The sequence below is a fragment of the Zophobas morio genome, unplaced genomic scaffold, assembly GCF_036711695.1.
Source record: "Zophobas morio isolate AGI-343-1 ecotype UQ-CSIRO unplaced genomic scaffold, CSIRO_AGI_Zmor_V1 ptg000018l, whole genome shotgun sequence".
Lineage (NCBI taxonomy): Eukaryota > Metazoa > Arthropoda > Insecta > Coleoptera > Tenebrionidae > Zophobas > Zophobas morio.
In genome coordinates, this window is record NW_026972123.1 from 1,677,575 (window position 1) to 1,703,642 (window position 26,068).

General features: G+C 29.0%; 1 protein-coding gene across 2 annotated transcripts; it reads left to right on the top strand.

Annotated features, from left to right (window-relative positions):
• Positions 1-1,742: 1,742 nt before the first annotated feature.
• Positions 1,743-25,928, top strand: LOC135130854 (zinc finger protein 335-like). 2 transcript variants are annotated; one of them, XM_064058296.1, is made up of 3 exons: positions 1,743-1,859; positions 1,917-2,741; positions 25,093-25,928. In XM_064058296.1, the coding sequence occupies exons 2-3, from the start codon at positions 1,930-1,932 to the stop codon at positions 25,820-25,822; spliced, it is 1,542 nt and encodes a 513-aa protein (XP_063914366.1). In that variant the 5' UTR covers positions 1,743-1,859; positions 1,917-1,929; the 3' UTR covers positions 25,823-25,928. The 2 variants fall into 2 exon arrangements, with proteins under 2 accessions (XP_063914366.1, XP_063914365.1); XM_064058295.1 differs by having other exon boundaries at positions 1,743-1,855.
• Positions 25,929-26,068: the final 140 nt, after the last annotated feature.

Genomic DNA, 26,068 nt, shown 5'->3' on the forward strand with positions numbered 1-26,068 from the left:
AAAAAAAAACACGATAAAAATAGAGACAAAAAATTCTACAGGAGAAAAATCTAAAACATGGGGATTAAAAAGGGGGAAAATACGACAAAAATGACCATAAAAAATAACAAAAAAGCGCTAAAATAAACGCTCAAAATAAAAAGGCGTAAAAAGAGACGAAAAGGATGATTCAAAGGCGACAAAAACAAGTACTAAAAACGAGCCGAATAAAGAGGGGGACAAAAAGAGCAAAAAAAATGCGAAAACAAGGGCAAAAAACACCAATAATACGCATCAAAGAAGGCGACAAAATAGATCAAAAAAGAGGACACGAAAAAGCAAAAATAAGGAAAAAAGTTACCCAAAAAATGAAACAAACAAACTCGAGGGAGAAAAAGCGACAAAACATGAAAACATGCAGATAAAATAGATAGAAAAAAAGGGAAAAAAACGTGATAAGAAAAAACCCAAACAAGCTACAAAAAAATCCAAAGAAAATCACAAAAATGCAAAAGCGTAAAGAAAACACGAAAAAAAGCGGCAAAAACAAGTGCAATAAAAGAGGGGAAAAGTACAAAAAAGGAGACAAAAAAAAGAAGAAGGCAAGAAAAGGCGAAAATAAGGAAAAAAGTTAGGTACACAAAAGGGCGATAAAAAAGAATAAAGATGACAAAAACATGCATATTATTAAAAAAAACAAAAGTAAAAAATTGGTCAAAAAGAAAAGAAAAAACACGGAAAAAATGTTACAAAACCGGTGAAAAAATAGGCGACATGAAAAGGTATTAAAAAATGGTGATAAAAAAGGAGACAAAAAAAAAGGAGGAAAAAGAAGCCAAAAAAGCCACAACAATAAAAATTTGAGGAAAAAGTGAAGAAACGCTTAAAAAATCCACAAAAAAATTACAAAAAAGCGAAAAAATACGCGATCAAAATAAAAGGGAAGTCAAAAAGATGCGAAAAAGCGACAAGCAGGGTGTCAAAAAGGTAATAGAAAAGAAAAACACACGATAAAAAATGTGATAAAGAAAAGAGACAAAAAACGTTACAGGAGAAAGATCTAAAACATGGGCATTAAAAAGACGACAAAAAAAGCGATAAAACAAACGTTCAAAATAAAAAGGCGTAAAAAGAGGCGAAAAGGACAATAAAAAGGCAAATAAAAGATGAAAACAACAGAAATTGGGGAAAACCGCTGCAATAAAAAATTACAAAAAAGGAACCAAAAACTCTACAGAAAAAAACGTCTTGGAAAAAATTCCAAAAAAAAGACGAAAAAAGCTCCAAAAAGTATAGAAAAAGCGAAGAGAAGATAAGGCAGTCAAAAAAAAAACACGATAAAACAAGACAATGAAAAAAGAGTCGACAAAAAGCTAAAAAATTGGGTATTTTGGGTAGGAGTGACCAGCAAAAGTGTGAGTTGACGTCAATAAATTGTTGGGAGGGGATGATCAGACAAATTTTGGTTAGCGTTTTAACAAGCAGTCCAGTAATTTCCCCATATAGACCCTAATACAATACTTTCCTAGTTTATATTCGGGAAGTAAAATCAAAGACAAACTTTTCAATTTGGTTGTGAAAAACTGAAAAACTAATAGTAATAGATGAAATATAATAACAAATGTGATTAATTTTATTAATAAAATAAATAAATAATTATTTACGTGTTGTTCTCCGAAGCTTTGTATATGCAACCAACAATGCACGAAAATAGTGATTTTTGTAAATATTGTCTACCCTGCTCTCGTGTCAAAACTGTCAAATATAGGTGTCAAATGTCATCCCATTTCTACATGCCGCAGACGGATTTAACAAGAAATGTAAATCCAACAGACACCCTGAGGCATACAAGTAACAAAACAGCCATTTTAGATATGTAGGTAACAATATCAACACTAAAATTCTCAAAAGTAACTCTTCCATAACCTCACTTTCAGCTACAACCTTGAAATGAAACAATCAGAACCAAATCTCCACCACTGCAAATACTGCCTCTACCAAACCCCCTTCCAAAGCAGCCTAGTCCACCACGAAAAAACCCACTTCCAAAAACACTCACCCTTCGACTGCACCCACAAACCCCGCCACTACAAATGCCCCACTTGCGATTTCAAAACCGAACTTCTCGTAACTCTAAACCACCACACCAGAACCCACCACCCGTGCACCCAAGACGCCGACCGCTTCCACCTCTCCGACTTCACCAACATCTACGTGTGCACAGAATGCCAGTTCGAGACCAGCTCGAAACTGCTTTGGATAGCCCACAGCGCCAAGAAAGTCAAGTTGAGGTGGCTGCAGTGCAGTTTGTGCGCTTTCAAGACCCAGAACTGGCGCTACATCAAAACGCACGTGCTCATCCAGCACAAGTGTCCGAAACTGCTCAAGTGGTTCGAATGTGCGCAGTGTGCGTACAAGTCCAAGTACAAGAATAATTTGCGCACACATATTATGAATCAGCACTCGCAGTCGCAGGAGCGCTATCAGTGCGAGTTTTGTTCGTTCTCGGTGAAGCAACGGGGGAATTTGAAGCGGCACGTGCTGTTGGCGCACTCGGATCCGACTAGCGTGGAGTGGTTTAAGTGCGAGCTGTGTTCTTATAGGGCTAGGCATAAGTTTATTTTGAGGAAGCACGTGATGATAAAGCACAGCCCCCCGGAGATGGTTAAGTGGTTTCAGTGTGAGCGCTGTCCTATGAAGTACAAAACACGGAATCACTTGTCGGCGCACGTCCTCACGAAGCACAACCCCAACGCTAAGTGGTATGTAATGTTTCATTTGTGTAATCTATATCTATGAGGGTGATAAAGTATAAAAAAATTAATTTAAATCATTTAAATAAAATTTATTAGTACTCGGGAATCACCCTGTATACCCAGAATACAACTAGTTCTACTTTTAATTATTCCAATATTGATTACTCTACTCTTTTCCCTACTCTACTATCAATTCACACCTAATTTTAGGGTGCGGATGACATACTTTTGTACTTGTGGTTTATGAATCCACTTTTATTTTTGATGTCAATAAAAAATTACCGTATAATTTTTTATAAATAAATCGTAAATAAACTTCATAAATAAGTTTTTATTCTATCAAGGGTGCAAGAAGATATAGGGAGAGGAAGAACTTTATATTTGTTCTAAATTAGTTTATGAATATTTTTATTGATAATTCGTCCGTAAATAATTCTAAATAATTAAAAATCGAGAAATTGAAAAAATCAACAAAAAGAAACAATTTTGCAGTTTTTCGATGTAAATTTTTCAAATTCTCAATTTTTAGTTCTTTATTCTCTCGATTTTTCATTTTTTAATTGTTCAACAAAAGGACAAATTTATTCAAACCGAAATTTTGAAAAATTTAAAAATCTATAAATTGTAACATTTGAGACGTCTAAAAATTATAAAATTGAAAAATCAAAAAATTTAAAAATTGAGAAGTCGAAGAATTGGAAAAACCGAAAAAATGAGAATCAAAAATTGAAACTTGAAATTTCGAAAAATTTCAAAATTGAAAAATCGAAAAATAGAAAAATGAGAAATTAAACAAGTGGATAATTGATAAAACAATTGAAACATCGAGAAATTGAAAAATTGAAAAAACGAAAAACAAACATTGCATAAATTAAATAATCAAAAATACTAAAATTTTTTATTTAACAAAATCCAAAGATTTTAAAATGAAACTTGAAATATTGAAAAATTGAAAAATCGAAAAATGTAAAAATTAAGAAATTGAATTGGATAATTGAAAAATCGAAAAATTGTAATATTGAAACCTCAAAATCCTGATAAATAAAAAATCGAGAAATTGAAAAATCGACAAAACGAAGCAATTCTGCAATTTTTTGATATAAAATTTTTCAAATTCTCGATTTTTCATTTTTTAATCGTACAACAAAAAGGCAAATTTATTCAAACTGAACTTTTGAAAAACAGGAAAATTGTAACACTAAAACATCAAAAAACCAACGAAGAATTGAAAAAATAAAGAAAACTTGAAAAAACCGAACAAATGACACTTAAAAACTGAAAAATGAAACTTGAAATATCGAAAAATTTAAAAATTGAAAAATCGAAAAATGAAAAAATTGAGAAAACAATTGAAAAATCGTTTTCGCTTCCTCGTTTTTAGATTGTCCGGTTTTTCGATTTTTTGAAATTAATTTTTCAGTTTTTCGATGTTTCGATTTTCCACTTTTTCGGTTTATGGTTTATCCGTCTTTTTAAGTTAAAATTTTTCAATTATGAATTTTTCCCATTTTTCAATTTTCCAATTTTTCAACGTTTCAATTTTGGGATTTTTCGATTTCTTAATTTCTCGATTAATGGATTTTTTTATTGTTCTTTCCTTTTTCTTGATTTCTTAATTTCTCAAGTTTTCAAAGTTTAAGTTTTGGAATTTTTAAATTTTGGGATTTTCGATAGATATTTCGATTTTTCAAAATTTTGAGACTTTTAAATCTTCCAATTTTCGATTTTTTAATTTTTTGATTTTTCGATTCGTTAATGTTTTGATTTCTCGATTTTGTAAATTTTCAATTTTTCGAATTTTTAAAATTCTAGATTTTTCACTATTTTGTTGTTTCGATTTTTTGGGTTCTCATCTTTAAATTTTTCGGAATTAATTTTTCAGTTTTTCGATATTTCGATTTTTCAATTTTTCGATTTATCGGGTCTTTTAAGTTTAAATTTTTCAATTTTGAATTTTCCCATTTTTTGATCTTTAGCCGTTTCGATATCTCAATTTTTCGATTTTTCGAGTTCTCGAGTTATCGATTTTTTGATATTTCAATTTCGCGTTTTTTCAGTTTTTCGATTTCGATTTCTCAATTGTTCAGTTTTAAAATTCTTCCTGTTTTCGACTATTTGTTTTTTCAATTTTTCCATGTTTTAGTTTTGGGATTTATGTATGTATATGGATTTTTCGATTTTTCAATTTTTAGCGTTTCTAAATTTTTTGATTTTTCGATTTCTCAATTTCTCCGATTAATGGATTTTTTTTACTTTTTTTTCCTTTTTTCAATTTCTGAAATTTTCAAAGTTTAAGTTTTGGGATTTTGAAATTTTGGGATTTTTCAATATATATTTCGTTTAAATTTTCAGATTTTCCGACTTTCGGTTTTTTGAGTTTTTATTTATTCGATTTTTCAAAATTTTGCGACTTTTTAAACTTTACATTTTTCGATTTTTCAATTTTCTGATTTTTCGATTTGTTGATGTATTGATTGCTGGATTCATATTCAATTTATTGAATTTTTAAATTTTAGGTTTATCACTTTTTTGTTCTTTCGATTTTTTGCCGTCTCGTTTATAGACTTTTCGATTTTTCATTTTTCGGAATTAATTTTTCAGTTTTTCGATATTTCGATTTTTCAATTGTCGATTTAACGGTTTCGTTTCGATTTTTCGCCTTCTCGATTTTAGATTTTCCGGTTTTTCAATTTTTCGGAATTAATTTTTCAGTTTTCCAATTTTTCAACGTCTCTAATTTTTTGGATTTTTCGATTTCTGAATTTCTCGATTTCTCTATTTAAGTTTTGGGATTTTTCAATTTTGTAATTTTTCAAGATTTCCATTTTTAAATTTCTAGATTTTTCGACTTTCGGTTTGGATTTTTCGATTTCTCAATTTCTCGGTTAATCGATTTTTTAATTTTCCAATTTTTCAATTTCTCAATGTTTCGAAGTTTTGGGATTTTTCAATTTTGTAATTTTTCAAGATTTCGATTATTAAATTTCTAGATTTTTCCACTTTCGGTTTCTTTGATTTTTTACTTATTCGATTTTTCAAAATATTGCGACTTTTTAGCCACTTCCATTTCTCAATTTTTCGATTTCCCGGTTTTTCACTTTTTTGTTGTTTCGACTTTTTGCCTTTTCGTTTATGGATTTTTCGATTTTTCAATTTTTCAGAATTAATTTTTCAGTTTTTCTAGATTTTTGGATTTTTCGATTTCTTAATTTCTCGATTAATCGATTTTTTAATTTTCCAATTTTTAGATTTCTCAATGTTTCGATTTCTCTGTTTAAGTTTTGGGATTTTTCAATTTCGTAATTTTTCAAGATTTCGATTTTCAAATTTCTAGATTTTTCCACTTTCGGTTTCTTAGATTTTTTACTTAATCGATTTTTCAAAATATTGCGACTTTTTAGCCACTTCCAGTTTTCAATTTTTCGATTTCCCGAGTTTTCACTTTTTTGTTGTTTTGATTTTTTGCCTTCTCGTTTATAGATTTTTCGATTTTTCAATTTTTCAGCATTACTTTTTCAGTTTTTCTAAATTTTTGGATTTTTCGATTTCTCAATTTCTCGATTAATCGATTTTTTAATTTTCCAATTTTTAGATTTCTCAATGTTTCGATTTCTCTGTTTAAGTTTTGGGATTTTTCAATTTTGTAATTTTTCAAGACTTCGATTTTTGAATTTCTAGATTTTTCCACTTTCGGTTTCTTTGATTTTTTTACTTATTCGATTTTTCAAAATATTGCGACTTTTTGGCCACTTCCATTTTTCAATTTTTCGATTTCCCAGTTTTTCACTTTTTTGTTGTTTCGACTTTTTGCCTTCTCGTTTATGGATTTTTCGATTTTTCAATTTTTCAGAATTAATTTCTCAGTTTTTCTAAATTTTTGGATTTTTCGATTTCTCAATTTCTCGATTAATCGATTTTTTAATTCTCCGATTTTTCGATTTCTCAATGTTTCGATTTCTCTGTTTAAGTTTTGGGATTTTTCAATTTTGTAATTTTTCAAGATTTCGACTTTTAAATTTCTAGATTTTTCCACTTTCGGTTTCTTTGATTTTTTTACTTATTCGATTTTTCAAAATATTGCGACTTTTTGGCCACTTCCATTTTTCAATTTTTCGATTTCCCAGTTTTTCACTTTTTTGTTGTTTCGACTTTTTGCCTTCTCGTTTATGGATTTTTGGATTTTTCAATTTTTCAGAATTAATTTTTCAGTTTTTCTAAATTTTTGGATTTTTCGATTTCTCAATTTCTCGATTAATCGATTTTTTAATTCTCCGATTTTTCGATTTCTCAATGTTTCGATTTCTCTGTTTAAGTTTTGGGATTTTTCAATTTTGTAATTTTTCAAGATTTCGACTTTTAAATTTCTAGATTTTTCCACTTTCGGTTTCTTTGATTTTTTACTTATTCGATTTTTCAAAATGTTGCGATTTTTTAGCCACTTCCATTTTTCAATTTTTCGATTTCCCAGTTTTTCACTTTTTTGTTGTTTCGACTTTTTGCCTTCTCGTTTATGGATTTTTCGATTTTTCAATTTTTCAGAATTAATTTCTCAGTTTTTCTAAATTTTTGGATTTTTCGATTTCTCAATTTCTCGATTAATCGATTTTTTAATTCTCCGATTTTTCGATTTCTCAATGTTTCGATTTCTCTGTTTAAGTTTTGGGATTTTTCAATTTTGTAATTTTTCAAGATTTCGACTTTTAAATTTCTAGATTTTTCCACTTTCGGTTTCTTTGATTTTTTACTTATTCGATTTTTCAAAATGTTGCGATTTTCTAGCCACTTCCATTTTTCAATTTTTCGATTTCCCAGTTTTTCACTTTTTTGTTGTTTCGACTTTTTGCCTTCTCGTTTATAGATTTTTCGATTTTTCAATTTTTCAGAATTAATTTTTCAGTTTTTCTAAATTTTTGGATTTTTCGATTTCTCGATTTCTCGATTAATCGATTTTTTAATTTTCCAATTTTTGATTTCTCAATGTTTCGATTTCTCTGTTTAATTTTTCAATTTTGGAATTTTTCATGATTTCAATTTTTAAATTGCTAGATTTTTCGACTTTTGGTTGTTTTGATTTTTTACTTGTTGGATTTTTCAAAAATTTCCGACTTTTTAAATCTTACATTTTTCAATTTTTTAACTTTTTCGTTTTCCAATTTCTCGATTTTGTAAATTTTCAATTTTTCGTATTTTTACATTTTAGATTTTCCACTATATTGTTACAATTTCTTAGTCATGCGATTTTTTGTTCTCATTTTTCAATTTTTCAGAATTAATTTTTCAGTTTTTCTAAATTTTTGGATTTTTCGATTTCTCTGTTTAAGTTTTGGGATTTTCAACATTTTAGTTTTTCAAGATTTCGATTTTCAAATTTCTAGATTTTTCCACTTTCGGTTTCTTAGATTTTTTACTTATTCGATTTTTCAAAATGTTGCGACTTATTAGCCACTTCCATTTTTCCATTTTTCGATTTCCCGGTTTTTCACTTTTTTGTTTGGATTTTTTGCCTTCTCGTTTATGGATTTTTCGATTTTTCAATTTTTCAGAATTAATTTCTCAGTTTTTCTAAATTTTTGGATTTTTCGATTTCTCAATTTCTCGATTAATCGATTTTTTAATTCTCCGATTTTTCGATTTCTCAATGTTTCGATTTCTCTGTTTAAGTTTTGGGATTTTTCAATTTTGTAATTTTTCAAGATTTCGACTTTTAAATTTCTAGATTTTTCCACTTTCGGTTTCTTTGATTTTTTACTTATTCGATTTTTCAAAATGTTGCGATTTTCTAGCCACTTCCATTTTTCAATTTTTCGATTTCCCAGTTTTTCACTTTTTTGTTGTTTCGACTTTTTGCCTTCTCGTTTATAGATTTTTCGATTTTTCAATTTTTCAGAATTAATTTTTCAGTTTTTCTAAATTTTTGGATTTTTCGATTTCTCGATTTCTCGATTAATCGATTTTTTAATTTTCCAATTTTTGATTTCTCAATGTTTCGATTTCTCTGTTTAATTTTTCAATTTTGGAATTTTTCATGATTTCAATTTTTAAATTGCTAGATTTTTCGACTTTTGGTTGTTTTGATTTTTTACTTGTTGGATTTTTCAAAAATTTCCGACTTTTTAAATCTTACATTTTTCAATTTTTTAACTTTTTCGTTTTCCAATTTCTCGATTTTGTAAATTTTCAATTTTTCGTATTTTTACATTTTAGATTTTCCACTATATTGTTACAATTTCTTAGTCATGCGATTTTTTGTTCTCATTTTTCAATTTTTCAGAATTAATTTTTCAGTTTTTCTAAATTTTTGGATTTTTCGATTTCTCTGTTTAAGTTTTAGGATTTTCAACATTTTAGTTTTTCAAGATTTCGATTTTCAAATTTCTAGATTTTTCCACTTTCGGTTTCTTAGATTTTTTACTTATTCGATTTTTCAAAATGTTGCGACTTATTAGCCACTTCCATTTTTCCATTTTTCGATTTCCCGGTTTTTCACTTTTTTGTTTGGATTTTTTGCCTTCTCGTTTATGGATTTTTCGATTTTTCAATTTTTCAGAATTAATTTCTCAGTTTTTCTAAATTTTTGGATTTTTCGATTTCTCAATTTCTCGATTAATCGATTTTTTAATTCTCCGATTTTTCGATTTCTCAATGTTTCGATTTCTCTGTTTAAGTTTTGGGATTTTTCAATTTTGTAATTTTTCAAGACTTCGATTTTTGAATTTCTAGATTTTTCCACTTTCGGTTTCTTTGATTTTTTACTTATTCGATTTTTCAAAATATTTCGACTTTTTGGCCACTTCCATTTTTCAATTTTTCGATTTCCCAGTTTTTCACTTTTTTGTTGTTTCGACTTTTTTCCTTCTCGTTTATAGATTTTTGGATTTTTCAATTTTTCAGAATTAATTTTTCAGTTTTTCTAAATTTTTGGATTTTTCGATTTCTCAATTTCTCGATTAATCGATTTTTTAATTTTCCGATTTTTCGATTTCTCAATGTTTCGATTTCTCTGTTTAAGTTTTGGGGTTTTTCAATTTCGTAATTTTTCAAGATTTCGATTTTTAAATTTCTAGATTTTTCCACTTTCGGTTTCTTAGATTTTTTACTTAATCGATTTTTCAAAATATTGCGACTTTTTAGCCACTTCCAGTTTTCAATTTTTCGATTTCCCGAGTTTTCACTTTTTTGTTGTTTTGATTTTTTGCCTTCTCGTTTATAGATTTTTCGATTTTTCAATTTTTCAGCATTACTTTTTCAGTTTTTCTAAATTTTTGGATTTTTCGATTTCTCAATTTCTCGATTAATCGATTTTTTAATTTTCCAATTTTTAGATTTCTCAATGTTTCGATTTCTCTGTTTAAGTTTTGGGATTTTTCAATTTTGTAATTTTTCAAGACTTCGATTTTTGAATTTCTAGATTTTTCCACTTTCGGTTTCTTTGATTTTTTTACTTATTCGATTTTTCAAAATATTGCGACTTTTTGGCCACTTCCATTTTTCAATTTTTCGATTTCCCAGTTTTTCACTTTTTTGTTGTTTCGACTTTTTGCCTTCTCGTTTATGGATTTTTCGATTTTTCAATTTTTCAGAATTAATTTCTCAGTTTTTCTAAATTTTTGGATTTTTCGATTTCTCAATTTCTCGATTAATCGATTTTTTAATTTTCCGATTTTTCGATTTCTCAATGTTTCGATTTCTCTGTTTAAGTTTTGGGGTTTTTCAATTTCGTAATTTTTCAAGATTTCGATTTTTAAATTTCTAGATTTTTCCACTTTCGGTTTCTTAGATTTTTTACTTAATCGATTTTTCTAAATATTGCGACTTTTTAGCCACTTCCAGTTTTCAATTTTTCGATTTCCCGAGTTTTCACTTTTTTGTTGTTTTGATTTTTTGCCTTCTCGTTTATAGATTTTTCGATTTTTCAATTTTTCAGCATTACTTTTTCAGTTTTTCTAAATTTTTGGATTTTTCGATTTCTCAATTTCTCGATTAATCGATTTTTTAATTTTCCAATTTTTAGATTTCTCAATGTTTCGATTTCTCTGTTTAAGTTTTGGGATTTTTCAATTTTGTAATTTTTCAAAACTTCGATTTTTGAATTTCTAGATTTTTCCACTTTCGGTTTCTTTGATTTTTTTACTTATTCGATTTTTCAAAATATTGCGACTTTTTGGCCACTTCCATTTTTCAATTTTTCGATTTGCCAGTTTTTCACTTTTTTGTTGTTTCGACTTTTTGCCTTCTCGTTTATGGATTTTTCGATTTTTCAATTTTTCAGAATTAATTTCTCAGTTTTTCTAAATTTTTGGATTTTTCGATTTCTCAATTTCTCGATTAATCGATTTTTTAATTCTCCGATTTTTCGATTTCTCAATGTTTCGATTTCTCTGTTTAAGTTTTGGGATTTTTCAATTTTGTAATTTTTCAAGACTTCGATTTTTGAATTTCTAGATTTTTCCACTTTCGGTTTCTTTGATTTTTTACTTATTCGATTTTTCAAAATATTTCGACTTTTTGGCCACTTCCATTTTTCAATTTTTCGATTTCCCAGTTTTTCACTTTTTTGTTGTTTCGACTTTTTTCCTTCTCGTTTATAGATTTTTGGATTTTTCAATTTTTCAGAATTAATTTTTCAGTTTTTCTAAATTTTTGGATTTTTCGATTTCTCAATTTCTCGATTAATCGATTTTTTAATTTTCCGATTTTTCGATTTCTCAATGTTTCGATTTCTCTGTTTAAGTTTTGGGGTTTTTCAATTTCGTAATTTTTCAAGATTTCGATTTTTAAATTTCTAGATTTTTCCACTTTCGGTTTCTTAGATTTTTTACTTAATCGATTTTTCAAAATATTGCGACTTTTTAGCCACTTCCAGTTTTCAATTTTTCGATTTCCCGAGTTTTCACTTTTTTGTTGTTTTGATTTTTTGCCTTCTCGTTTATAGATTTTTCGATTTTTCAATTTTTCAGCATTACTTTTTCAGTTTTTCTAAATTTTTGGATTTTTCGATTTCTCAATTTCTCGATTAATCGATTTTTTAATTTTCCAATTTTTAGATTTCTCAATGTTTCGATTTCTCTGTTTAAGTTTTGGGATTTTTCAATTTTGTAATTTTTCAAGACTTCGATTTTTGAATTTCTAGATTTTTCCACTTTCGGTTTCTTTGATTTTTTTACTTATTCGATTTTTCAAAATATTGCGACTTTTTGGCCACTTCCATTTTTCAATTTTTCGATTTCCCAGTTTTTCACTTTTTTGTTGTTTCGACTTTTTGCCTTCTCGTTTATGGATTTTTCGATTTTTCAATTTTTCAGAATTAATTTCTCAGTTTTTCTAAATTTTTGGATTTTTCGATTTCTCAATTTCTCGATTAATCGATTTTTTAATTTTCCGATTTTTCGATTTCTCAATGTTTCGATTTCTCTGTTTAAGTTTTGGGGTTTTTCAATTTCGTAATTTTTCAAGATTTCGATTTTTAAATTTCTAGATTTTTCCACTTTCGGTTTCTTAGATTTTTTACTTAATCGATTTTTTAAAATATTGCGACTTTTTAGCCACTTCCAGTTTTCAATTTTTCGATTTCCCGAGTTTTCACTTTTTTGTTGTTTTGATTTTTTGCCTTCTCGTTTATAGATTTTTCGATTTTTCAATTTTTCAGCATTACTTTTTCAGTTTTTCTAAATTTTTGGATTTTTCGATTTCTCAATTTCTCGATTAATCGATTTTTTAATTTTCCAATTTTTAGATTTCTCAATGTTTCGATTTCTCTGTTTAAGTTTTGGGATTTTTCAATTTTGTAATTTTTCAAAACTTCGATTTTTGAATTTCTAGATTTTTCCACCTTCGGTTTCTTTGATTTTTTTACTTATTCGATTTTTCAAAATATTGCGACTTTTTGGCCACTTCCATTTTTCAATTTTTCGATTTCCCAGTTTTTCACTTTTTTGTTGTTTCGACTTTTTGCCTTCTCGTTTATGGATTTTTCGATTTTTCAATTTTTCAGAATTAATTTCTGTTTTTCTAAATTTTTGGATTTTTCGATTTCTCAATTTCTCGATTAATCGATTTTTTAATTCTCCGATTTTTCGATTTCTCAATGTTTCGATTTCTCTGTTTAAGTTTTGGGATTTTTCAATTTTGTAATTTTTCAAGACTTCGATTTTTGAATTTCTAGATTTTTCCACTTTCGGTTTCTTTGATTTTTTACTTATTCGATTTTTCAAAATATTTCGACTTTTTGGCCACTTCCATTTTTCAATTTTTCGATTTCCCAGTTTTTCACTTTTTTGTTGTTTCGACTTTTTTCCTTCTCGTTTATAGATTTTTGGATTTTTCAATTTTTCAGAATTAATTTTTCAGTTTTTCTAAATTTTTGGATTTTTCGATTTCTCAATTTCTCGATTAATCGATTTTTTAATTCTCCGATTTTTCGATTTCTCAATGTTTCGATTTCTCTGTTTAAGTTTTGGGATTTTTCAATTTTGTAATTTTTCAAGATTTCGAATTTTAAATTTCTAGATTTTTCCACTTTCGGTTTCTTTGATTTTTTACTTATTCGATTTTTCAAAATGTTGCGACTTATTAGCCACTTCCATTTTTCCATTTTTCGATTTCCCGGTTTTTCACTTTTTTGTTTGGATTTTTTGCCTTCTCGTTTATGGATTTTTCGATTTTTCAATTTTTCAGAATTAATTTCTCAGTTTTTCTAAATTTTTGGATTTTTCGATTTGTCAATTTCTCGATTAATCGATTTTTTAATTCTCCGATTTTTCGATTTCTCAATGTTTCGATTTCTCTGTTTAAGTTTTGGGATTTTTCAATTTTGTAATTTTTCAAGACTTCGATTTTTGAATTTCTAGATTTTTCCACTTTCGGTTTCTTTGATTTTTTACTTATTCGATTTTTCAAAATATTTCGACTTTTTGGCCACTTCCATTTTTCAATTTTTCGATTTCCCAGTTTTTCACTTTTTTGTTGTTTCGACTTTTTTCCTTCTCGTTTATAGATTTTTCGATTTTTCAATTTTTCAGAATTAATTTCTCAGTTTTTCTAAATTTTTGGATTTTTCGATTTCTCAATTTCTCGATTAATCGATTTTTTAATTTTCCGATTTTTCGATTTCTCAATGTTTCGATTTCTCTGTTTAAGTTTTGGGGTTTTTCAATTTCGTAATTTTTCAAGATTTCGATTTTTAAATTTCTAGATTTTTCCACTTTCGGTTTCTTAGATTTTTTACTTAATCGATTTTTCAAAATATTGCGACTTTTTAGCCACTTCCAGTTTTCAATTTTTCGATTTCCCGAGTTTTCACTTTTTTGTTGTTTTGATTTTTTGCCTTCTCGTTTATAGATTTTTCGATTTTTCAATTTTTCAGCATTAATTTTTCAGTTTTTCTAAATTTTTGGATTTTTCGATTTCTTAATTTCTCGATTAATCGATTTTTTAATTTTCCAATTTTTAGATTTCTCAATGTTTCGATTTCTCTGTTTAAGTTTTGGGATTTTTCAATTTCGTAATTTTTCAAGATTTCGATTTTTAAATTTCTAGATTTTTCCACTTTCGGTTTCTTTGATTTTTTACTTATTCGATTTTTCAAAATGTTGCGATTTTTTAGCCACTTCCATTTTTCAATTTTTCGATTTCCCAGTTTTTCACTTTTTTGTTGTTTCGACTTTTTGCCTTCTCGTTTATGGATTTTTGGATTTTTCAATTTTTCAGAATTAATTTTTCAGTTTTTCTAAATTTTTGGATTTTTTGATTTCTCAATTTCTCGATTAATCGATTTTTTAATTCTCCGATTTTTCGATTTCTCAATGTTTCGATTTCTCTGTTTAAGTTTTGGGATTTTTCAATTTTGTAATTTTTCAAGATTTCGACTTTTAAATTTCTAGATTTTTCCACTTTCGGTTTCTTTGATTTTTTACTTATTCGATTTTTCAAAATGTTGCGATTTTTTAGCCACTTCCATTTTTCAATTTTTCGATTTCCCAGTTTTTCACTTTTTTGTTGTTTCGACTTTTTGCCTTCTCGTTTATGGATTTTTCGATTTTTCAATTTTTCAGAATTAATTTCTCAGTTTTTCTAAATTTTTGGATTTTTCGATTTCTCAATTTCTCGATTAATCGATTTTTTAATTCTCCGATTTTTCGATTTCTCAATGTTTCGATTTCTCTGTTTAAGTTTTGGGATTTTTCAATTTTGTAATTTTTCAAGATTTCGACTTTTAAATTTCTAGATTTTTCCACTTTCGGTTTCTTTGATTTTTTACTTATTCGATTTTTCAAAATGTTGCGATTTTCTAGCCACTTCCATTTTTCAATTTTTCGATTTCCCAGTTTTTCACTTTTTTGTTGTTTCGACTTTTTGCCTTCTCGTTTATAGATTTTTCGATTTTTCAATTTTTCAGAATTAATTTTTCAGTTTTTCTAAATTTTTGGATTTTTCGATTTCTCGATTTCTCGATTAATCGATTTTTTAATTTTCCAATTTTTGATTTCTCAATGTTTCGATTTCTCTGTTTAATTTTTCAATTTTGGAATTTTTCATGATTTCAATTTTTAAATTGCTAGATTTTTCGACTTTTGGTTGTTTTGATTTTTTACTTGTTGGATTTTTCAAAAATTTCCGACTTTTTAAATCTTACATTTTTCAATTTTTTAACTTTTTCGTTTTCCAATTTCTCGATTTTGTAAATTTTCAATTTTTCGTATTTTTACATTTTAGATTTTCCACTATATTGTTACAATTTCTTAGTCATGCGATTTTTTGTTCTCATTTTTCAATTTTTCAGAATTAATTTTTCAGTTTTTCTGCGCTATGCGTCCGGAGAGTGCGGACGTTTCCAACAATCCCTCTGGGGATGCGTGTAAGAAATGTAAAATTATACCCGTGACAGGGCTTAAATGTGTTAAGTGCAATTCGCTCAGTCATCCCAGCTGTGTGAAATTATTAAAAAATGTGCAGTACCTAGGTGATGCGCAAATAATCTGTTGCGATAATGGTGAAAGTGTGGATAATGCAAGTAACAAGTCGCAAATATTTGAATTTTCCCATGAAGATATTGAAAAGATTATCCAAAAGGTAACTCGGCCCTTAATGCATGAAATTGAGTTGTTGCGTATGGAAGTTCGAGATTTAAAAGAAACTAATGTGGACTTGATTAAATTAATGACACAAAGTAACCCCAGTCTTGCTCCAAAGCTCTTTTCTTCTCAAGAAATAAAATCTACAGTTCCTAAATGGTCGTCAGTCGTTACACAATCAATTGATAAGCCAAGTCAGTCATTACATTTTCCGAATTTTCGTGATAAAGTTGATGTGAACTTGAATAAACCTTTCACTGAAGGTGAGAGAAGCACCGATAACGATAACAAGAACAGCGCAAGAAATCGTGGAAAGAAAATTCAAAAAAAGGAGTCAACTACTGTTACCAATAAACAAACAGATGAATTTCGTGTGAGTAGGGACGACGAAATAAATTTTCATGACAAAGTGGAAAATCCGTGGATGGAACTAAGAAGAAATCGAAGCAATCGTAGAAAACAAGTACCCACTATAACTGGAACTTCGAAGCAAGAAGATGATGGTGAATTTCGTTCTACTTACGTTAAAAGAGCATGGTTCTACGTCGGAAAAGTTGTTAAAAACATTGAGACTAGTAGTGTCAAAGCTTATATAACCAAAAAGTTGTCCACTGATGAGGTCATAGTCGAAAATCTTAAGCTGCAGGGAACATATGATGCCTTTAAAGTTGGTGTAAACTTTAGTCTGAAGGACAATTTATTACGTGAAGATTTTTGGCCACAAGGTGTGTGTGTAAGACGGTTTAATTTTCCAAAGAAGAATTTTTTAGGAAAAAATGCAGGGACGGAGTTAATTTGAAGAAACTCCATCATGAAGAGAGCGACGAATGTTACTTTAAACTAAACCGGCCCAACAGTTGTGGTAATGATTATCTACCTATTTATTACCAAAATGTTCGCAGCATTAGGTCGAGAGTTAATGAGGTATTTTTTTGTTTAAATGTTTCGGATTATGATGTCATTTGTTTAACTGAGTCATGGCTTGACTCATCAATCAGTAATTGTGAATTTATGCCATCTAGTTATTGTGTGTTTCGTGCCGATCGTAATTTTACATGTAGTAATCGGCAAAGAGGTGGAGGGGTGGTCTTAGCAGTTAGTGACAAATTTCCTGTGTCGAGTGTTGATTTATCAGTTTTCGACGCTTTTCATCTTATTGATATAGTTGCTTGTAAGTTATGTTGTGGACGTAGTTCTTTATTTATTTTTGTGATATATATTCCTCCGGATGTGTCCATTCAAGAATATGAATTATTTTTAGAATGTTTTGAAAATATTGCTGTTGAATTAGATAATATTCTTATAATTGGTGACTTCAATGCTCCTACTTTTTCGAATAATGTAAAGGATTCAAAATCTAATTTAGTATTTAATATGATGTCTTTTTTGAACCTTACACAGTATAACAATATTCGTAACTGTAATAAGGTATTACTGGACTTAGTTTTTACCAATTACGGCAAATGTTTGGTTGAACAGGACACCTGTCCTATTGTGCCAGAAGATCGACACCATCCTGCGCTTAATATTAATTTGGTTTTAAAAACTGGTACCTACGAAAATTTGTCTATGTGTACAGATGTAAAAACTTATAACTTTAAAAAGGCGGACTATGTTTCTTTATATAATGGTCTATTAACCACTAATTGGGATGTCCTGTATGAGTCCACTAATGTGAATAGTGCCTGTGAGACGTTATACAGAATATTGTACTCATTGTTTGATAAACATGTACCATTGTTTAAATGTTCCAAATTCAGTTTCCCGAGTTGGTATACTACTGAACTTAGACAACAAATCATTCTGAAGCATAAAGTGTTTAGAGAAATCAAACGAAAGCCTTCCTGTCATCTTCGAAATCACTTCAGTTCTTTACGTCGTATTGTTAAACAACTCTTGCGTCGGGATTTTAATAACTACATTAAAAATGTTCAGCATGCTTTACTGCGTGATCCTAAATACTTCTGGTCGTATATCAAAGAAAAAAAGGGGCGCTCCAATATTCCCAATAAAGTTCACCTTAACCATAATTTTCATGATAACCCAGCTGATATTGTTAATTGCTTTGCTAAATTCTTTTCTTCGTCTTTTCATAATCCTTCATTGAATAGTTTTGCTCATTCAAGTCAGCTTACAGGTATTAGTAATAGTTGCATTAATGTGGTTATTTCTGAAGATGATGTAAGCAGGGCAATAAAATTACTTAAGGATAGTCAAGTTGCTGGAGATGATCAAGTTCCCAGTTTTCTGGTTAAAGACTGTTCTAATGTTTTCGTTAAGCCCCTAATGCATATCTTTAATATAATTTTAAAAACTTCATGCTTTCCGGATAAGTGGAAAACCGCCAAGATTGTGCCCATTTTCAAGAGTGGTGATGTTTCAGCAGTGAGCAATTATAGACCTATTTCGTTGCTGTGCAATTTTTCAAAAATATTTGAACGTATTCTTTTTAATCAGATCTCCTTCCAAACTAAGTTGTTAGTAAATGAGGGCCAACATGGGTTTACCATGGGCAGATCCACTTTAACGAATTTAACTTGCTATTCCCAAGATATATCTCAGGCTTTGGATAACAGAGGTCAATTGGACGTGATGTATGGTGATTTTTCAAAGGCCTTTGACAGAGTCAACCACCAGCTCTTATTAAGAAAGCTGTCGAATATTGGTTTCTCTAATTCTCTCACAAATCTTTTTGAATCTTATTTGACTAAGCGCAACAATTTTGTGGTAGTAAATGGATTTAAGTCCAACAGTTACATCACAGCTGCTGGAGTGCCGCAGGGCTCCACTCTTGGTCCTTTGCTATTCACATTATTTATTAACGATGTGCTAGATTGTATTCGCTACTCAAAAGTTCTCATTTTCGCAGATGATATTAAAATATACCGTGAAATTAGTGGTAATAGTGACTCCTTGCTTCTTCAAAAAGACATAAATAATTTGGTTTCTTGGTCATTGCTCAACTTTTTACCTTTAAATGAGAATAAATCCTTTATTATTTCGTTCACACACAAGCTTAATGTATGCGAGTTTGATTACAAAATCAATCATCACAGCTTACAGAAATGCTCTTCCATTTTGGATTTAGGTGTTTTGTATGATAATAAGTTCAGTTTTGCAGAACATGTGGAGAGCATTACTTCACAAGCTAAAAGATCACTAGGGTTCCTTATTAGAAACTGCAAAGATTTCACTAGCATTCAAGCTTTGAAAACTTTGTTCTATGCTTTGGTGCGCTCTAAATTAGAATACTGTGCGTTAGCTTGGTTTCCTTATTACAACTATCAAGTAGTATGCCTTGAGAACATACAGCGCAGATTTTTAAAGTACCTCTATTTTAAGGAACAGAAAACATGGCCAACGAGAAATTATCCGCAAACAGCTCTACTAGAAAAATTTGATATGAGTTCATTATTTTGTAGACGTGTTACTGGCGTTATCGTTTTTTTATATAAATTATTAAATAATCAAATTGATTGCAGGGCCTTAACTAATTCTTTGTCCTTTCTGGTACCTAGAACTAGCAGCAGGCATTCTGTAACATTATACACTAGCATTGCTAGAACTAATTTTGGGAGAAAAGCACCGATATATCTAATAAGCTATTTTTTAAAAGAAATAGAAATGAATTCTGATTTTGACATTTTTAACACTAGCCTTAAGTCTATAAAAGACACTGTTAGAATTAAGCTTAAGTAGTTTACACTTTACTTTCAGATATGGTTTTCATACTGTTGTATTTTAATTTAAGTTATTTATTTCTTGATGTATATGCCTAGATTTACAGATTGTGTGTTTGATTTTTGATATTGCAGATAAATGTAGGTATTTATTTCGGCTTTAATTTATTCATTCATTCATTTATTTCTATTTTAATTTTATTTAAGTTAAGTTACTGTTCTTATGTTTCATTATATTGAGATCTTTGATTATTTATGCATTTAATTTATTAATTTGTTATTTTCTTTGATTCTGAATTGTTGTCATTGTTTTTATACTCTTTATAATTGTCCTGTAACTGGAATGTGTAGTTCTGTTGGGCAATAAACTTTATTTATTTATTTATTTATTTATTTATTTAAATTTTTGGATTTTTCGATTTCTCTGTTTAAGTTTTGGGATTTTCAACATTTTAGTTTTTCAAGATTTCGATTTTCAAATTTCTAGATTTTTCCACTTTCGGTTTCTTAGATTTTTTACTTATTCGATTTTTCAAAATGTTGCGACTTATTAGCCACTTCCATTTTTCCATTTTTCGATTTCCCGGTTTTTCACTTTTTTGTTTGGACTTTTTGCCTTCTCGTTTATGGATTTTTCGATTTTTCAATTTTTCAGAATTAATTTCTCAGTTTTTCTAAATTTTTGGATTTTTCGATTTCTCAATTTCTCGATTAATCGATTTTTTAATTCTCCGATTTTTCGATTTCTCAATGTTTCGATTTCTCTGTTTAAGTTTTGGGATTTTTCAATTTTGTAATTTTTCAAGATTTCGAATTTTAAATTTCTAGATTTTTCCACTTTCGGTTTCTTTGATTTTTTACTTATTCGATTTTTCAAAATGTTGCGATTTTTTAGCCACTTCCATTTTTCAATTTTTCGATTTCCCAGTTTTTCACTTTTTTGTTGTTTCGACTTTTTGCCTTCTCGTTTATGGATTTTTCGATTTTTCAATTTTTCAGAATTAATTTCTCAGTTTTTCTAAATTTTTGGATTTTTCGATTTCTCGATTTCTCGATTAATCGATTTTTTAATTTTCCAATTTTTGATTTCTCAATGTTTCGATTTCTCTGTTTAATTTTTCAATTTTGGAATTTTTCATGATTTCAATTTTTAAATTGCTAGATTTTTCGACTTTTGGTTGTTTTGATTTTTTACTTGTTGGATTTTTCAAAAATTTCCGACTTTTTAAATCTTACATTTTTCAATTTTTTAACTTTTTCGTTTTCCAATTTCTCGATTTTGTAAATTTTCAATTTTTCGTATTTTTACATTTTAGATTTTCCACTATATTGTTACAATTTCTTAGTCATGCGATTTTTTGTTCTCATTTTTCAATTTTTCAGAATTAATTTTTCAGTTTTTCTAAATTTTTGGATTTTTCGATTTCTCTGTTTAAGTTTTGGGATTTTCAACATTTTAGTTTTTCAAGATTTCGATTTTCAAATTTCTAGATTTTTCCACTTTCGGTTTCTTAGATTTTTTACTTATTCGATTTTTCAAAATGTTGCGACTTATTAGCCACTTCCATTTTTCCATTTTTCGATTTCCCGGTTTTTCACTTTTTTGTTTGGATTTTTTGCCTTCTCGTTTATGGATTTTTCGATTTTTCAATTTTTCAGAATTAATTTCTCAGTTTTTCTAAATTTTTGGATTTTTCGATTTCTCAATTTCTCGATTAATCGATTTTTTAATTCTCCGATTTTTCGATTTCTCAATGTTTCGATTTCTCTGTTTAAGTTTTGGGATTTTTCAATTTTGTAATTTTTCAAGATTTCGACTTTTAAATTTCTAGATTTTTCCACTTTCGGTTTCTTTGATTTTTTACTTATTCGATTTTTCAAAATGTTGCGATTTTCTAGCCACTTCCATTTTTCAATTTTTCGATTTCCCAGTTTTTCACTTTTTTGTTGTTTCGACTTTTTGCCTTCTCGTTTATAGATTTTTCGATTTTTCAATTTTTCAGAATTAATTTTTCAGTTTTTCTAAATTTTTGGATTTTTCGATTTCTCGATTTCTCGATTAATCGATTTTTTAATTTTCCAATTTTTGATTTCTCAATGTTTCGATTTCTCTGTTTAATTTTTCAATTTTGGAATTTTTCATGATTTCAATTTTTAAATTGCTAGATTTTTCGACTTTTGGTTGTTTTGATTTTTTACTTGTTGGATTTTTCAAAAATTTCCGACTTTTTAAATCTTACATTTTTCAATTTTTTAACTTTTTCGTTTTCCAATTTCTCGATTTTGTAAATTTTCAATTTTTCGTATTTTTACATTTTAGATTTTCCACTATATTGTTACAATTTCTTAGTCATGCGATTTTTTGTTCTCATTTTTCAATTTTTCAGAATTAATTTTTCAGTTTTTCTAAATTTTTGGATTTTTCGATTTCTCTGTTTAAGTTTTGGGATTTTCAACATTTTAGTTTTTCAAGATTTCGATTTTCAAATTTCTAGATTTTTCCACTTTCGGTTTCTTAGATTTTTTACTTATTCGATTTTTCAAAATGTTGCGACTTATTAGCCACTTCCATTTTTCCATTTTTCGATTTCCCGGTTTTTCACTTTTTTGTTTGGATTTTTTGCCTTCTCGTTTATGGATTTTTCGATTTTTCAATTTTTCAGAATTAATTTCTCAGTTTTTCTAAATTTTTGGATTTTTCGATTTCTCAATTTCTCGATTAATCGATTTTTTAATTCTCCGATTTTTCGATTTCTCAATGTTTCGATTTCTCTGTTTAAGTTTTGGGATTTTTCAATTTTGTAATTTTTCAAGATTTCGACTTTTAAATTTCTAGATTTTTCCACTTTCGGTTTCTTTGATTTTTTACTTATTCGATTTTTCAAAATGTTGCGATTTTCTAGCCACTTCCATTTTTCAATTTTTCGATTTCCCAGTTTTTCACTTTTTTGTTGTTTCGACTTTTTGTCTTCTCGTTTATGGATTTTTCGATTTTTCAATTTTTCAGAATTAATTTCTCAGTTTTTCTAAATTTTTGGATTTTTCGATTTCTCAATTTCTCGATTAATCGATTTTTTAATTCTCCGATTTTTCGATTTCTCAATGTTTCGATTTCTCTGTTTAAGTTTTGGGATTTTTCAATTTTGTAATTTTTCAAGACTTCGATTTTTGAATTTCTAGATTTTTCCACTTTCGGTTTCTTTGATTTTTTACTTATTCGATTTTTCAAAATATTTCGACTTTTTGGCCACTTCCATTTTTCAATTTTTCGATTTCCCAGTTTTTCACTTTTTTGTTGTTTCGACTTTTTGCCTTCTCGTTTATGGATTTTTCGATTTTTCAATTTTTCAGAATTAATTTTTCAGTTTTTCTAAATTTTTGGATTTTTCGATTTCTTAATTTCTCGATTAATCGATTTTCTAATTTTCCAGTTTTTCGATTTCTCAATGTTTCGATTTCTCTGTTTAACTTTTGGGATCTTTCAATTTTGTAATTTTTCAAGATTTCGATTTTTAAATTTCTAGATTTTTCCACTTTCGGTTTTTTGATTTCTTACTTCTTCGATTTTTCAAAATATTGCGACTTTTTAGCCACATCCACTTTTCAATTTTTCGATTTCCCAGGTTTTCACTTTTTTGTTGTTTCGATTTTTTGCCTTCTCGTTTATAGATTTTTCGATTTTTCAATTTTTCAGAATTAATTTTTCAGTTTTTCTAAATTTTTGGATTTTTCGATTTCTCTGTTTAAGTTTTGGGATTTTCAACATTTTAGTTTTTCAAGATTTCGATTTTCAAATTTCTAGATTTTTCCACTTTCGGTTTCTTTGATTTTTTTACTTATTCGATTTTTCAAAATATTGCGACTTTTTGGCCACTTCCATTTTTCAATTTTTCGATTTCCCAGTTTTTCACTTTTTTGTTGTTTCGACTTTTTTCCTTCTCGTTTATAGATTTTTCGATTTTTCAATTTTTCAGAATTAATTTTTCAGTTTTTCTAAATTTTTGGATTTTTCGATTTTTCAATTTCTCGATTAATCGATTTTTTAATTTTCCGATTTTTCGATTTCTCAATGTTTCGATTTCTCTGTTTAAGTTTTGGGATTTTTCAATTTCGTAATTTTTCAAGATTTCGATTTTTAAATTTCTAGATTTTTCCACTTTCAGTTTCTTAGATTTTTTACTTAATCGATTTTTCAAAATATTGCGACTTTTTAGCCACTTCCAGTTTTCAATTTTTCGATTTCCCAGTTTTTCACTTTTTTGTTGTTTCGACTTTTTTCCTTCTCGTTTATAGATTTTTGGATTTTTCAATTTTTCGGAATTAATTTCTCAGTTTTTCTAAATTTTTGGATTTTTCGATTTCTCAATTTCTCGATTAATCGATTTTTTAATTCTCCGATTTTTCGATTTCTCAATATTTCGATTTCTCTGTTTAAGTTTTGGGATTTTTCAATTTTGTAATTTTTCAAGATTTCGACTTTTAAATTTCTAGATTTTTCCACTTTCGGTTTCTTTGATTTTTTACTTAATCGATTTTTCAAAATATTGCGACTTTTTAGCCACTTCCAGTTTTCAATTTTTCGATTTCCCGAGTTTTCACTTTTTTGTTGTTTTGATTTTTTGCCTTCTCGTTTATAGATTTTTCGATTTTTCAATTTTTCAGCATTACTTTTTCAGTTTTTCTAAATTTTTGGATTTTTCGATTTCTCAATTTCTCGATTAATCGATTTTTTAATTTTCCAATTTTTAGATTTCTCAATGTTTCGATTTCTCTGTTTAAGTTTTGGGATTTTTCAATTTTGTAATTTTTCAAGATTTCGACTTTTAAATTTCTAGATTTTTCCACTTTCGGTTTCTTTGATTTTTTACTTATTCGATTTTTCAAAATGTTGCGATTTTCTAGCCACTTCCATTTTTCAATTTTTCGATTTCCCAGTTTTTCACTTTTTTGTTGTTTCGACTTTTTGCCTTCTCGTTTATAGATTTTTCGATTTTTCAATTTTTCAGAATTAATTTTTCAGTTTTTCTAAATTTTTGGATTTTTCGATTTCTCGATTTCTCGATTAATTGATTTTTTAATTTTCCAATTTTTGATTTCACAATGTTTCGATTTCTCTGTTTAATTTTTCAATTTTGGAATTTTTCATGATTTCAATTTTTAAATTGCTAGATTTTTCGACTTTTGGTTGTTTTGATTTTTTACTTGTTCGATTTTTCAAAAATTTCCGACTTTTTAAATCTTACATTTTTCAATTTTTTAACTTTTTCGTTTTCCAATTTCTCGATTTTGTAAATTTTCAATTTTTCGTATTTTTACATTTTAGATTTTCCACTATATTGTTACAATTTCTTAGTCATGCGATTTTTTGTTCTCATTTTTCGATTTTTCGGAATTAATTTTTCAGTTTTTCAATTTATCAGGTATTTTAAGTTTAAATTTTTCAATTTTGAATTTTCCATTTTTCGATGTTTAGCTATTTCGATATCTCAATTTGTCGATTTTACTTCTTCATAGTAAATCTGATCCAAATTCATAAAAACATACTTCTATACTTGTGGTTTTTGAATCCGCCTTAATTTTTAATTAGAGTCACGTTTTACGCTACAGGTACGAGTGCTCCCACTGCCCCAAGAAATTCAAGTACAAGTTCGTCCTCAGCACCCACGTGCGCCTCAAACACACCCCCGACACCGACATCGAGTGGTTCCCCTGCCAACACTGCCCCTACCGCGCCAAACTGCGCAGCCACCTCAAGCGCCACGTCGAGTGCAAACACACCAACCCCGAAGACTTCAAGTGGCAGCAATGTGAGCACTGCCCCTACCAAGCCAAGCAGAAGCAGAGCCTCACCAAGCACGTCATCAAGCACCACACTCCCCCCGAGCGCATCCAGTGGATCGAGTGCGCCGAGTGCGGCTTCCGCGCCAGGTACCGCGACGAGCTGCGCGCCCACGCCGCCTCCAAGCACACGCCCCCGGAGGCGGTGAAGTCGTTCAGCTGCTCGCTGTGCTCGTCCAAGCTGAAGACCCAGAGCGGCTTGAACCGGCACGTGCGCCAGAAGCACCTGGGGGAGGTGACGTGGTGGGCGTGCGACCAGTGTCCGTGCAAGTTCAAGCAGAAGGTGGGGTTGCGCCACCACGTGGAGAACAAGCACGACAAGGAGGAGAGGTGGTACAAGTGCGCGGATTGCGGGTTCGAGACGAGGTCCGAGGGGTTCTGGAGGAGGCATTTGACGGTGCACCAGGACGAGGGCTGGTACGAGTGCCAGTTGTGCTCGTTTCGGGCCCAATTTAGGAATAGTTTGAAGATTCACATGAGGACGAAGCATGGGAATTAGGGGGGGTAGGGGGGTTTGTGATTTTTTCGTCGGTGTTATTTTGTTTAGTTGTTGTGTTCAAATATGTTCCATGTGTTATTAATAAATAAAGAGCGGATTTTAGGGCAAATGCATGAAAGTTGTATATAGATGTGTATCTGAGAAAATCCTTTTATTTGAGCCCTCATGGTAGAAAAGTAGAAAAAAAATTAAACTTTACAAAAGCTTAGGTATGAGAAAAACAAATATACAGAGGTGTACAATTTA

Coding starts and splice junctions, on each gene's coding strand:
- LOC135130854 (XM_064058295.1), top strand. CDS start 1,755: ATGTCATCCCATTTCTACATGCCGCAGACGGATTTAACAAGAAATGTA. Junction 1,856..1,916: donor AAAACAGCCATTTTAGATAT/GTAGGTAACAAT, acceptor CCTCACTTTCAG/CTACAACCTTGAAATGAAAC. Junction 2,742..25,092: donor CACAACCCCAACGCTAAGTG/GTATGTAATGTT, acceptor TTTACGCTACAG/GTACGAGTGCTCCCACTGCC.